The following is a 15,514-nucleotide window of genomic DNA, read 5'->3' on the forward strand; positions in this document are numbered from 1 at the left end:
GCGGGAGACGTGAAACTGAAATGTAGTTTAATAGATGATCCGTTATATTTCCTCATGTTTGAATGTCAACATAATGAGGATTATGTGATCGGTTGGTCAGTGTTGTGGCAACAATAAATGACTGGATTTATTATTCATATTTGTGTGAAAGTCGAGCTCATCGACCCGTTCTTACCTCGTATGCCGGCGCTCTTCTTCTTCTCTCTGAGAGATTCTACCTCACAAGTCATTCCTGAACTAAAGAACATGAGACGAGCTGATAATTAGCTTTTGCTGTTGCAGCGTCTCTAATAGCATAAAGCAGATTATAAACCCCGAAGCATCAGTTAGTCTAAGAAAAGTAGAGAAGAGCCCACGAATCCTACAGCAGCGAACAGAACCGAACAGAGAGGTTTGTTTCTGTCGATGAACTCAAAAAGGAGAAACTTTGTGGTTCGTTGATCTGTTGAATAATCCATTTACATTCTGAGACGTTGATGTTCAGCATCAGTAAGAGCATAAAGACGTGAAATCAAATCAAATATGTTGTCAGCGAACATGCTGCAGATACATTGGATCTAAACATGTTGTGACTTTGTGCAGATCTGCTCCTGCAAATACGTTTTGCTGTCGCTCAGCGAAGCTTTAAAGGTAAAAAGCAAGAAGCAGAGATGATTTCATCCACAAGGACCCAAACGCTGCTCTCTCTCCTGCTGCCACAGATAAACACACAGAAAAGGAAAGTTTAGACGTGTAAACTTTTAAAGTACATCATTGTGTGCTTTACTAAAGCTAAATAATAATAATAATAGTTTTATAGCACATTTCATACAGACTATGTTGCTCAAAGTGCAGAAACAGAAAACCTTCTTTTTACAGATGAATTAAATAAATGTTGTGAGAAGAAAACTGTCAACAGATGAAAAAAACTGGAAAACATTTTACATTTAAAATGACAAAAAAATAAAAACAATAATACCACAAACACCATGTCAGTGTCGTTTTAATGTTAAAGCTTAACTCGGGTTCTTTTAATCACTTTTTCAAAGAAGCCAAATTGAAAAGACTTTGTTTGTGAAGAGCTTCCACAGTGAGCTGGAGACCAACTTCAGTAACAGATCAGCTGTTGATTAATCGTTATCTTACCCCCCCCCCCCCCCCTCCTCTCACAGCTGTGGTGCGACTTCGACAAGTCCGACACCTTCAGGAACCAGACGTACAACGAGTCGGCCTCCATCCCAGACATCTGCTTCTACCCAGAGGTACCGACTCAATCATGTGTCTGAGTTCTGCAGTCGGGTCCATCTGTTGTGTTCTTGTTTTGTTTATTTTGTTTTTTTCAGTTTTCATTTCCGCGACAGCGGCAAAAGTGAAGAATTAAACACACCGCTCGACGTCTGCCGGCACCCGGAGGGAGGTCTCGCTTCAGACAACGCCGACTGATGGAGCCATCAGAACGTCGCGGGGAAAACATCCATTACGTTATTTTGCTCTCACAATAAGCAGCTGATTGATGGACCCAATAAGGGAGTCGCGTTTCTATAGCTGCGAGCTTTCGGGAGAGTCACGACTCCTCGTTTCATGTTCACGTCACGGCCTCGTTGGCTCCCCGAGGGTCTGCAGAGCCTGTGTGTGAATAACTAAGAGCAGCTTTTACAAACATAAAAGAATAATTATTCCAATGTTTTATACATCGTTTAAAAGTCACGGTTTCACACAAATCTACAATATCGTTAACGTCCTCTGTGGCTCTGGAGGAGAAAACCACTGGTGATGTCATGGTGATGTCATTACAGTGACCTCATGGAGACGACAAATCTCCAACAGCAAAGGGTCTGTGTGTGTGTGTGTGTGTGTGTGTGTGTGTGTGTGTGTGGGGGGGGGGGGTAGATTAATAGATGGCAAGAACTGTCCATGAAAAAGAAGCTATTGAGTTGCATTGTGGGAAATGTATGAGACTAAAACTCAGGATGTCTCCACATCTGCTGCTTCTGTATTGATTATTAAGATAAACAATATTGTTGTCATTTTAAGACCATGTTGTGCCTCTGATGTCACGGTAATATAATAGCATAATGCAGGTACATATTTACAAAGAGCTATGAACTTTAAATTCTTACAAATATTCTGACATTGGAACGTGAAAGAAATACAGAAATATCCTCAATAAATAAAATAAAACCACACAACTAAAATAATAAACTGAAGCTGCGGAGTGAAACCAAGTCCATTTGGACTGATTCTTCTGAACTCTCTGTTATCTTCATATCTCAGCATACGTTTGTTCTGTTCGTTCGGGTTCGGTTCAGTCTCTGATGGTCCCGAAATACGGAAAATATAGAGGTCAGAAAAAAACGATGGAGGCCATGTCCATATGTTGTTAGCACACAAATCACAAAGCACAGATGAAGCTGATGAACATCACAGACAGATGAATATGTTGACCCGATGACGCTCAGGGTTCATCTATGAGGGGAAGGTGAATGTCTGGACCATTCTGAATGACCTGTGACGTGGAGGACTGATCTAAAACACCAATGTCTTTGTCTCTCCAGTATTTCGTGTTCACGGGGGTCCTGGCGATGGTGACGTGTGCCGTGTTCCTGCGTCTCAACTCGGTGTTGAAGTTGGCGGTTCTGCTGGTGATGATCGCCATCTACTCGCTGCTGACCGAGGCGTTCTACACCTCCCTGTTCATCCGCTACGACACCGTCCACCACAACACAGAGTGGGTGCTTTTAGAACGAGGACGGTTTAACGAATCGCACGCGAGCGTAACGTTTGGTCGGGCGTCTGCATAGTTTGCTCGGATGTGCATTGGCCACGTAGCGCCTGGTTATATTGTAACCTTGGATCCCAATCAGAGAACCACGGTTCCCTCCATTCTGCACAGATGGAATATGTAACAGAGTGGAGAGATAATCTGTAGCTAGTTAAGTTTAGTTGGAGTTTTTCACTCTCTTAAATATGGTTATCAGTATCAGCCTGATAAATCAAGCTGTGGTTGAGCCCCAGTCGTTTCTCAGAGACTCGTCATGAAACTTTGTGGTTCAACAATCAAGACGTTCTCTTGTCCCACCAGCAACTCAAGAACCTAAACACCAGACAGTTCACCCACCTTCAGTTAATGATCTGATCAGACTTCATAGAATTAGCTGCATACGTTTTAATAATGTCATAATAATAACTTTTATGTTTTTAAAACAACTTGCAATAGAAAAAATAAATAAATGCATTGACAAAGAGAGAGAAACATTACTACATTAACCTGAATATGTATCAATCCACAACAGGAAACGTAGTCGAGTAGATGAAACTAACTTCTTACAGCTTGCAGAGTTCATCTTAACAGCATACGTGTATTAAAGTAAAGCGCGGCAGGTTGACCTTTTTTTTCTGGACACAAGTGTTGCAAATGTGAGAGAACTCATCCGGCGTGTGTTCCCGGTGATAGCGCGGTGACCTTTGCAGTGAAGGCTTCCTGAGCACAGTAGCATGAAAGACCTGTGAAGAAGAAGCAGAGGTCTCCAGACCAGCTCTACAGGGAGCGAACGGGAGTCACTGCATCTATTTATGGGCCTCTGGGAGACGAGAGAGAAGGTCAAGATGGGAAAGAGGGAACGGCTTTGTGTGATTGCCACTGCAGAAAGTTCCAGACTTTAGACTTTTAGACTTTTGTAATATTTATTTATTTGTGCAGAAATATATAAAAACAATGCTGTGAATTCATTTCCTCCGTTGTAAAGTAGCATTAATATGAAACTATGACGCGTGTTCTGTTATTTAGAAAACGTTCAATTCATACGCAGAGGAAGAAGTTTAGTTTGCTCAGTTTAAAATCTGTTTCTGTCCAAAAATAATGTAAAATAATGTACATCAGCTGATTCTGTCCAGTCTCCTGTTAAAGCTCTTCTAATGGTGACTGGGTTTGTTTCTAACATTGCTGCGGATAGATTTGATATTTTGTGAAGCAGTCTTTACTGGTACATTATAAATAAATGTTATATTGTAACATTTAAAATCAGATCATTGTGTTTATGTCCAAAAACTGTGGAAAATAGAAAGCAGAGCTACAAAGTGCTTCATTTATTTCTGTGTCACATGACGAGCCGAAGCAAAACAAAGACACAGAGCAGCGTCAGGGTGACAGGAAGGGTTGCCAGGTCGATATTCACGACCATTCTGAGACATTGGCAACCAATTCTTGGCATTTAGTTGCCTTCAGTGGCAACAATGTTTCACCAAATGAAAACAGCAAACAGCAAACAGTGGTGGTGCACCACAAAATAAGTGAATTTGCTTTGTTGGTGGAGTTCGTGCTGAGCGTCTTTTTGTTCCAACAGAAACTTCCTGGGGACCAAAGAGACGTCTCTGCTCCTGATGGCCATGTTCCTCCTCGCTGTGTTTTACCACGGCCAGCAGGTGAGATCACACCAGCTCCAACGCTTTCACCTCCACCGGTTCATCTTCACCTCCGCCGGTTCATCTTCACCTCCGCCGGTTCATCTTCACCTCCGCCGGTTCATCTTCACCTCCGCCGGTTCATCTTCACCTCCGCCGGTTCATCTTCACCTCCGCCGGTTCATCTTCACCTCCGCCGGTTCATCTTCACCTCCGCCGGTTCATCTCAAAATGCAGTTGACAAAAATATCACCAAAACATAACCACCATTCAGATTATTATATTAAAATGCTCCTAAAACACATGTCAACACTACACTGTAGTAATGTCGCTGACTGCAGCGTGATACAGTCTGGAAACGTAATCGTGCTCTTAAATGTTTGGACATTGTCAATGCTGCTCCTCCTCCAAAAGAAACACATTTTTTTATGCTTTTTTGTCTAATTTTCGGATTATTTTATTATTCTACATACCTGCCACGGACTACGGGCGGAAAATAGCAATTTGCTAACACTTGGTACATCTCTACTTCTCTCTCTATCATTAGTTTTCAAGTAAAGAAATAAAACATGAATAACCAGGACGGCGGCTCCCGATGTGGATCTTGGGATAAATCTGTCCGAGGGGTTGAACGGGGGGTTGTGAGACAAATAAAGGAAATACGGCAGAAGAAGAAAACGCTCTCTTGGGTAAACATGTGCAGGCTGTGTGCCGACAGAAAGCCAAAGAGATTGACCCTTTAACACACAGCAGCAGCTTTATATCCATAACACCGGAGCAAAGCGTCCGCTCAGGTGTTCCTCGCTGAGTAACATCTGACCCGAGTGACACAGAAACAGAAACAATCCGTTTCATTAAACATCTGACACATTATACGAGCCGATCGTTCACAAAGATGCAGCGAGCGCCTGATGGAAAGTGGTGTCGCCGCGTTGCTTTCATGCTCTCGCTATGGCAACCTTTGATCACGCAGTTCAGCGGCTCGGCGGCGGCCGGAGGCGGAGGGGAGACGGCCCCGTAATCGAGGGTCCTTTTGTAGCCCCGTAAAAGTAGAAAGCAGCCACATTTGAAGTCATCCGGTGGCATCATATTGATTCTCAGCAAGGGGTCAATGAGACAACGACGGCTCACAGCAGGAGGCGGGCGACGCTCTCAAGCCCTGGAAAGCTGTTCGTGTGAGACGCATTAGAGAGCACACAACAGAGACCAGACTCAACGCTGCAATGTTGAGGCAGCCTCATCGTTCAGATTCATGAGCAAGAACGATGCATTTCAGTCCTTTTGTAGACGAGGAACTCAAAGCACCGTTGTCTGTTTTTGAGAGAATGCACGGAGGCTGTGAGATCATCAGTTACTGCTTCTTTCAGAGGAGACGTGCTCGTGGTTTTATTGTGTTGTGAAGAAGACTCTTTTATTCTTCTCCTCGGCCTTTTTCATTACAACAATCTGATTGAAGCTCTCAATCAGTACTTGTTAAATGTGAGCGTGATGTACGGCGTCCTCACAATCACCCACTAAACAACGAGATCATCACAGTCCCATCGTCAGCTCACAGGGAAGGAGACTCTTCTCTTTAACTGTATTATTCTGCATTTAACTGCAAGAAATACAAGATCATGTATTTAGTGTAGCAGCTTATTTTGGCTCTTTCACATGTATTCTGACGTTGATTTCTGTTTCTCTCCGAGCCGAGCACACAGAGCTTCTACATCGTGAGCTAATGGCCACAGAGCTCTGAAGCCAGATGAGGTTGTTCTTCACGAGCGCTGCTTCCTGTCAGAGCAGTGATTACATTATCAAGCACACAGAACAAGAAGCATTTCATTACCGAGCCGCAGACAAGCCTCTCCTTTTCAAACCATTAGATGCTCTTTTTCTTCTTTTTCTGACGCCGTACTTTTCTCCTGAATACTTTAAGATCATTAGATTAGTCTCACGTACCTCCAGGTAGCAGTGAGGATGAGGAAGCACATTTACAGGTGGTCGTATCGAACACAATCAACACCTTCGCACTCCCAACTAGTGTCAGTTCTGGATGCATCACTTTCAAAGTTTGCACTTGTTACATGAATAAAGTGTCTTTACTTAGTTTTTAGTTTTACTTCCGCAAAAGAAAGGGACTTGGTAAGGTTCAGGGAAATATCGTGGTTTGTATTAAAATAAGGACATTTGTTACATAACAGTGTTTTTACCTCTCATGTTGATCTTAAAACACTTTAAATGTTGTTTTATAATGTCTAAAATGCATATTAGATAAAGAGCTTTCAGATGAATGAAGTGGTGCAGAAAGTGTAATGTAGAAAGTCACTTTATTCTTTATTCTCACATATTCTAGCTGCAGCTGGTGAAAGGCTGTCGCACCAGAACACACGACTACAGCTGAACATTATTCTGCAGGAAACCTAATTACCCAGCGTGTCAGACGACAGCAGCTGTAATGCAGAGCAGAATGTGTGTCGGCACAATTCTCTCTCTCCGGTTAATAGAAGCTGAATGAAAGTGTCGGCGCGGCGCCGAGGTCTCGCTGATTAACGCCTGAGCAAACCCGCCGTTTTCACCGGCCACCGTCTCGTTATCCCGCCGCCCAGCCGGCCCGCCGGGCTTTGCTTCCGTAATTAGAAAAACAGAAAATGAGGTTGAAAGTTTGCTACTCGCTCGTATGATTAAGGGACTAATTGATACCGAGATTAATCACAAAACAGCTTCCGCCAATCGCCAGAGAGAGACGCTTAAATCCTCACCGGCTTATCTGTCTGCCCCCGAAATTAATTTTCAATATCAGGGTTCTCTCTCTCTCTCTCTCCTGCAAGTGCAAACTAAACGCTACTTCTGTTTGGCTCTAATGTATTCAAATGACTTTGTATTAATTGTGCATTCAGAAAAGCAATTTGTGTTGCATATTAGAATCCTACTGCTGCAGATTGATCGCACTCTGGTGCTTCATAATTGATCCAACCTTTAACGGATGTTGTTAAATTTGTTGTTTGATTAATTTAAAAGGGAGAAGGAACTAAAAAAGAACAAAGAGTCGAGATTTACAGGTCTTTAGAGGCTTAAGAAGTAACATCAAATGGGAAATAATAGTTAACCGTTTCACTGAAACGTGATGTTCTAGAGTATCTGTATGAATCAGACATTTCTGCCAGTAGACTTAAATATTAGTTTTTTTTAGACTTAAATATCTTTTAAAGCCTCTGAAAGTTTGGTTTTAAATCTTCTAAAAGTCTCTAGAACATCAAATATTCATGACTGAAAGAGCATCAACCAAAGTTCAAGTTCTGTTAAAAACAGACTTATTATTTAATGAAGAGTTCAACATTTCTATCAAATCTTTCTCTGTGAGTGTGAGTTTTCATCGGGTTTGATTGACAGCAACTTAAGCAAACGATCTCACATCTAAAAAATACATTAAAGAACACGAGTATTACTGAGTACCACAAAGAATGAACAATGTACAGTACAGGGTTGAGAAGTGCCTGCTGGAAGTCAATGTGAGAATAACATTTACTGGACTACGACTGAACTTGAGGAGGTGACGATCACACTTTACATCCTCTCTTTGTGTGTGTGTGTGTCTCCTCGTGCTTTAGCTGGAGTACACGGCGCGGCTGGACTTCCTGTGGCGCGTCCAGGCCAAAGAGGAGATCAACGAGATGAAGGAGCTGCGAGAACACAACGAGAACATGCTGAGGAACATCCTGCCCAGCCACGTGGCCCGACACTTCCTGGAGAAGGACCGGGACAACGAGGTCTGCACTAAACCCCACAGTCACACAGTTTAGTTCGTCCCCACAGAGCCGAGCTGATCCCGATCGTTACAAAACAACTCTGCCGTGTTGATGTGTTGAAGTGCTCGTGGGAATTCGCACACTCTGGAGATCGTAGATGAACAAATACATTCTTAAATGCAAATTATCTCAAATTCACATTTTCCTCTTTTCAGTGTTTTGAGGATACGACACCACAGCTTGTGATGGTGAAGCTTTTTAGGACACAAATCTAAAGTGTGTCCAACAGCATCACCATGTGACAATAACTGTGTTACCGCTCGCCCGAAGTGATTATGAGCTGCAAAGGCCGAAGTCAGGTGACGTGTTACAAAGAGCGACAAAGCCTGAGAGGATGAGGAGGTCGAGGTGGATGGACGTCGCTGCTAAGATTTGAAGTTACCAATAATTACGTAACAAAGAGTTATTTTAACCCAAACCACGACCTTTTCCTGAACATAACCAAATAGTTCTGTTTCACAACATTAAATAGAAGACTGTTTTTAGACTGTATTTGAGTATAAACCATACACGTTTGATTTGATTCGTTTTATTTTTGCTGAATACAGCAAGACTTAAAAAGAGAGATACAAATGGATTAATGGTTTGGGTTTGTGCGTTTTGCAGGCTATCGCTCCAACTATGGTCCAAAGTAACATTTTCTTAAAGTGACGGGCTAGGAGTGTGATTATTCTCCCTTGTGGCGCCCGACTCTACGCTCCACGGTCATCAGTTATCATACAAAGCAACACGGTCAACAGCAGTCAAATAATTACACATGTTGAGGAGAAAAGAAAACAGTTTCACCTCCAGATAAAGTGGTTTAGTCCGTCATTGGAGAAGAGAACTGTGTGTTAGCACAACTACAGCGTGCACAGAAGGTCAAAATCAATCACCTTCCAAATAGGTATATCCGGCCTCATTTTCCCCGCTGACCTGCTCTTAAAATTTGTCCCCGACGTTCATCACAATCTGTTCCCTGAGCCTCGGCGCTCCAGCCCTCCAATAGAGGAAGAGAAAAGGCTCGGTAATTGCTTTTCAAACAGCTGTATAGAGAGAGAGGGAGGGAATTGGTGGGGCGGTTCTTTTTTTGGTTGTGTGCATTTGATTTTAATAACATGTTGTCAGTCGGCAGCGAGAGCACACTGATTTGTCTCTCCGTCGCAGGAGTGACTCAGCTTCCACAACTCCGCAGAGTCAAACTTTACAAAGTTTCTCTTTGTGTTCACCTTATCTCTGCTGCCTTTTCCCTTTTGTGCTTTTAATTTCCATTCAATCGAGCTGCACTCGGTAAAAGTCATTAATGCGTTAACACACAAATCCGACGGGTCGTCTGAAAAGCTGGTGCGTGTTTGTGCTGGTTTTTAACCTGTGTGCTACTTAATAACATGAACCTTTTTCAAATCATACCGTAGTCCTTTAGATCCTTGAATGCATTTATTTTAAATGGGTTTCGATTAATATGACATGCACTACGTAGCTTAAGGTGAAACTCAAACATTACCACCTACCTGCAGAAGTTATTATAGAGGTCCAATCAGGCGGCAACCTCCGGTTCTGTAGAGTGAAGCCAAAGCTTCACGTGTTAAAGCTGCATTCTCTCTAATGTCCACCAGGGGGCGACTCCTCTGGTTGTATAGAAGTCTATGAGAAAATGACTCTACTTCTCTCTTGATTTATTACCTCAGTAAACATTGTAAACATGAGTTTATGGTCTCAATCTCTAGTTTCAAGTCTTCTTCAATACAGCATGATGTTCATTTAGTAAATGATGGTCCATATATATACTGTATATGTATATAGTATCCAAAAACCCAAAGGTCAACGCTCAAAACCCAAGATGGCGACAACCAAAACCCAAGAAGGCAATGGCCAAAAATCAAGATGGCGAGGACCAAAATCCAAGATGGCCACGGCCGACACACTATTGTCTAAAATATCATTGAACGCTGCAGCATTGAAGCTTCCTTTAACCGTAACCAACCATCCCCAGGCAGGCAGTGTTCTCCCCAAACCGTCAGATTTAGCAAAGCGTGATTCATCACTGCAGACAACACATCTCCACTACAGCAGAGTCCAGCTGCAGCGAGCTTAACGTGTGTCCTGCCCACGCTTGGTGTTGCCTCCTCGTGGAAACCTCATGCCATGAAGCTCCTGACGCACAGTTCTTGTGCAGGCGTTTTTGCTTCCTGAGGCAGTTCAGAACTCAGTAGCAGGTTTTGCAACTGAGGGCGATTGATTTTCTTTCCGTCCTGCGAGCTCGTGTGGCTTTAGCAGCTGAGCTGTTGTTTCACCCAGACTTTTCCACTTCGCAGTAACGGCACGCACGGTCGATCCGGGCGGATCTAGCGGAGCAGAAATTTGACGAACTGACATATTGGAAAGATGTCATCTTCAGGGAAGGCAGCATCCCCCCGTCTTATGTTGGTATTGGATGATTCTGGACACCGATGTAGGAAGTCTGGGGCTTTGCAGAATCACACAATATCTACGCTCCTGTCTGACGATAGGATTGAAGAAAAGCTCGGAGGGTTTGTCTTCTGGGATTCTGCACCGCATCATTGCAGAATTTCATATCAATCAATACAAATACTGGATACGAATAGTAAAGTAAAGTAGTGGACCAAACGACAAACCAGCGTTTTAAAATCCATGTTTTAAAGGAGATTTGAGAGATTAATTACACCTTAAAAGTGAAAGCTTCATAATGGAAAAGGTGGCTGATGCCTGCAGTGTTACTCTGTAATGAGCTGCCAGCAATTCAAATGAACGATGAGATGACTGTGGGATGGATGTTGTTATCCACCGCCAGGGTTTTATGTTCGTTCACACAAAAAACTAAAGTAAAATGTTTTAGCTTTTTAAGAAAACTGCTCGATTTAACTTCTTTCCGCTGCATTCGCCTCGTTTACCGACTGGATAACGACCGATCTTAACCGGCCGGCAGAGACGACGGTTATCACGCGCCGGAGTCAAATCGCCGCATTGTCCTCGTCGGGCTGCGTCATTATCGACTCCTCCAATCTTCCCTTTGCCTCCCCGAACAAAAGGCGAGCGGCAGATGAATTATGACTGTCAGGAGAGGAGAGCTGCTATCATTCTGCTCTGTTCCTAATTAAAAAGGGTGATGATTAAAAATGCATCCATTAGGATAGGTTGGGTCCTGATCACTTGTTACATTATTAATTAGGCTGATTACTGTTTTTGTGAGTTAGATACTGAAGTGCTGCGTTATTAATGGGCTCCTACACCCTGAAGAGCTGTTGATGATCTGCAGGATTAATCAGTGTTGTTTCTCTCAACATTTTTATTTTTGGGCTTTTTTAAATATTGTATTTGTTCATTCAGACCAGCTCACAGACCTTCTGTTAAAGCACTCTGTTTCTACTGTTAAGTTATGTTTCCGTGTCTTGCACTTTACTTTTTTCTTATTTAATTCGGATGCCAATACAGCCCTACAAGAAGAAATACATAAAAACTATAAAGACACAGAAACAAAGTTGCCATGTTACGTATTTATAAACCAGCAAAGCATGTTTGGCAATCTGCGGTTCTGAAAAATTAAACCAAAGCTTCACGTGTTAAACAATTAAGTAACAAGGCCTCACTGAACGGTTCGATGAGTTTAAAGCTGATCGTTTGCTGCAGCCTGTACAGTCTCCAGATGGAGACGAGGAATCTACGATGAGGAGGTAGAACAACATGACGAACATACTGACACACTTTTGCGTCGGGTTTCACTTTCTTTTGCCCCCCGTCTGCATCCAGCCATCCATGTCGTGTGGAAAACTCCTCCTGAAGTAAACAAACCTCAGACCTCTGACTGACGTGATCCTGGTGAAAAATAAATTTAAATAGTTCAACTGCATATTTGACATTTGACCGAGCTCGTTAGGTTTGCATAATATTCAGCGACGATGTCATAATTAGGTCAGAGGCTTATTTTCACAAGTGCAATTAAATTGAAAAGTCAAGCAGAATACTGAGAGAGAGAAGCCGGAGTGCTTCAATTATTTATATGAGATGTTGGACACTATGTTTACCAGCTTATTATTCCAATATTCCCATAATGATGCGATCACTGTGACATTAGTATGTGAGGACGTGGTTTCATGTCAGCGGGCTCCGTTGCCCCCCGGTGGTGGAGACGGTGATGTGCAGCTGCAGAATCATCCACTCTGCTGCTGCTCGAGGTCGGAGCGTCACAGAACATTCAAAGCTCCGTTTTTTGATGCAGATGCAAGAAACTGTGCGTGTGAGCCTCAGTCCTCTGCAGCGCTGTGTCGCACTAAGCCCGCCCACTTTTTAGTGGTCCAATCAAATGCCAAGGATTTTAATTAAACCCCGTCCTGTAACTGTGCACAGCTCAAATATTCATCACAGTTTAGAGGCTGAAGACGTTCTAACTTCCGCTTCACTGGGACTTAAAGTTTGAGTCATATGTATTTGAAATCAAACAAATTTCATAAATACATAAAAAAATAATCACATTTTTAAATTGATTTCCTCGTGTAGGCATCAACTGTACGGATACAACACATGAGGACCTGATGCTTTGAACTCCAAATACATTGTATATGAACGAAAAATGTAGTTTCAATGTGTGACGTCTGCCCCCCCCCCCCCCCACAGGAGCTGTACTCCCAGTCCTACGACTCTGTGGGCGTGATGTTCGCCTCCATCCCGGGCTTCGCCGACTTCTACTCCCAGACGGAGATGAATAACCAGGGAGTCGAGTGCCTCAGGCTCCTCAACGAAATCATTGCCGACTTTGACGAGGTGAGACCGCGGCCCCCCTTTGAAGTGCTCCCACTTCCACTTCAGCCAAACTTTGAAACGCGCCGGGGCGTCGGGACATCTCCGACGTCGGCATCGTCCGTTTTTTTAAATGAAAACATCCGGCTTGTTTCCCCAGAACGCTTCAGAAGAGATTAATGCAAGAGCAGAAACTGCGGGAGAGTTTAGGTCCGCAAGCTAGCACATTTATCTCAGATAGAAAAGAATAAACACTCAACACGCAGAGGTGAACCCAGGGTTGAGCTTCCTTCTGTTGAGTGACAGAAGTATTTGGAACAGTACGACTGTGGTCAGTTCAGGATTCCCTCCCTGCTTATATTATCAACGTTTGTTTGTTAGTTACTAATGTAACCAGGGTAAGTAGTTGAGTGTGAATGCTTCTATCAGGATACAAATGCAACAAGCAGCAGCCAGCAATTCAGTAAACACAGGAGAAGATAACGATAGAGTCCCAAACTCCTTCAATGATGTCATTTCAGTTCTTTTATGAAATACATTTTCAGCCTCGTAAGTGTTTCATGTTGAGTAAACAGGCGCTCCTCCGTTGATGCTGCGTTCATACTGCTGATATTTAGCATTTCGTCATAAAAACTGAGCGACCTCCGTTTTATTAAATCCTTTTAGTCGTGTAACATGATTCTAAATGTGCTGAGACAGGTTTTCAGAACTGTAAAAGCAGTTTATATTGAATGTACAGCGGTGCTCGTGTTCATAGCAGCCAATGGGGAAAAAAGCAGCAAAGGGACGTTCGTTTGTTCAGTCTTTGATTGTTTAATCATTTATAATAATGTAGTGGTTTGTGACTACATGACACAGATCTGGTGCTGGATTCATTTCTTTCTTCTCGTCACAGCTGCTCGGTGAGGATCGGTTCCAGGACATCGAGAAGATCAAGACGATCGGCAGCACCTACATGGCCGTCTCCGGCCTGTCCCCCGAGAAACAGGCGAGGCACAAATCAAATATAAAATCTGGTTTATGGTGGATTTGATCAACAGTTTAGGTGGTCACACCGGATCTGGTGAAACAAAAATAGACACACGAGTCAGTAAATGTACCACGGTGTACTTGAATATGCCCACAACTTCTTCTCCTGTGACCCGCAGCAATGTGAAGACAAATGGGGTCACCTGTGTGAGTTGGCGGATTTCGCCATCGCCCTCAACGAGAGCATCCAGGAGATCAACAAGCACTCGTTCAACAACTTCGAGCTGAGGATCGGTGAGCGCTCCGGTTCTTCATCGTTCCCTTTTTATTTTTCATAGTTTTTTTCTCGAATCGTGCTTCCTCTTTAAATCTTTACCTGCTGAGTAAATGTTGACTTCCGCCTCATCTCATCACATCTTTATCTCTATTTTAATCTCTAATATCTTTATTTAATATGTTTCTAATCCCATGATCAGATAATATAAAGAAATGCATCAAGATGATCTTGTTTTATCCAACAAATAGTCCAAACCCAAAGATATTCAGTGCACAGAGAAGTACACAGACAATCTGACTCGTTTGAGAAACAGAAGGTCTTCAGCATCTTTTTGATCAAACGCTGGATTTCTTCTTTCAGCTCTCGCTTCGTCTCGATGATGCTGCGTCTTCTCGTGAACTCCTCTGTGCTACAGAGTCAGACGTAAAGTGTTTTTTTACAGCTTCTGGCAGGACAACCAGTGGAGTTTTGGGTGATTGTTTGAAGGAAACATGCTTTTGGGGTTCAAAGGGTTTAAGTTGCATCATCTGATCACCTGTGTGTCTTGAACAGGGATGGCCCACGGCTCGGTGGTGGCGGGCGTGATCGGCGCCAAGAAGCCCCAGTACGACATCTGGGGGAAGACGGTGAACCTGTCCAGCCGGATGGACAGCACGGGGGTCAGCGGCAAGATCCAGGTCCCCGAGGACACCTACCTGATCCTGAAGGAGAGCGGCTTCGCCTTCGAGTACCGCGGCGAGATCTACGTGAAGGGCATCAGCGAGCAGGAGGGCAAGATCCGGACGCACTTCCTGCTGGGCCGCGTGCAGCCCAACCCGCTCATCATGCAGCCGCGCAAGATCACCGGCCAGTACTCGCTGGCCGCCGTGGTGCTCGGCCTGGTGCAGTCGCTCAACCGGCAGAAGCAGAAGCAGATCCTCAACGAGAACAACAACTCGGGCATCATGAAGGGCCACCACCACTACAACCGGAGGACGTTGTTAGCGCCCGGTAGCTCCGAGGTGGGCGCGGGGCACCACACCGAGGCGGCCGACAAGACCGAGCTGTCCTGAAGGGAGGACCGGAGCTTCGGTTCCACGCAGGTTTCTCAGAGGAGGAGCTGCTCTACGGGCAAAAAACGATCCCAGTGGTTGAGTTAAAACTTTTTCTGGACACAGAAAAAAAGAAGGAGGAAGTCCTTCAGGAGTCACAGCAACCTTTTGGTGGAGGCTTCGCCGGGTTCCAGACCTCCGGATGGACGAACATCTAAGTAGGTCTGGTTCTGTGCTTACTGACGGCTGTTAGAACAACAGGCAGGGTTAATAAAAGAGACTTTATGTTTCTCTACCGAAGTTAGAATCCATTTCTAACAGAAATGGCAAAAAAA

The 15,514-nt window shown here is 43.8% G+C and overlaps 1 protein-coding gene across 1 annotated transcript in view; it reads left to right on the forward strand.

The window, feature by feature from the left end:
* The window catches only part of adcy8 (adenylate cyclase 8 (brain)), a gene marked incomplete at both ends in the record, with an annotated part of 75,372 nt that extends 60,172 nt beyond the window's left edge, over positions 1-15,200 (forward strand). The window contains 8 exons of the mRNA XM_079172819.1: positions 1,152-1,241; positions 2,535-2,707; positions 4,323-4,401; positions 7,971-8,129; positions 12,780-12,926; positions 13,798-13,890; positions 14,051-14,165; positions 14,701-15,200. Of these exons, the coding sequence (XP_079028945.1) occupies positions 1,152-1,241; positions 2,535-2,707; positions 4,323-4,401; positions 7,971-8,129; positions 12,780-12,926; positions 13,798-13,890; positions 14,051-14,165; positions 14,701-15,200 (1,356 nt within the window). The remainder of the gene's footprint in view (positions 1-1,151; positions 1,242-2,534; positions 2,708-4,322; positions 4,402-7,970; positions 8,130-12,779; positions 12,927-13,797; positions 13,891-14,050; positions 14,166-14,700) is intronic.
* Between the last annotated feature and the right edge of the window lie 314 nt (positions 15,201-15,514).

This window comes from Pholis gunnellus (genome assembly GCF_910591455.1).
Source record: "Pholis gunnellus genome assembly, chromosome: 14".
In the NCBI taxonomy this organism is placed as follows: domain Eukaryota; kingdom Metazoa; phylum Chordata; class Actinopteri; order Perciformes; family Pholidae; genus Pholis; species Pholis gunnellus.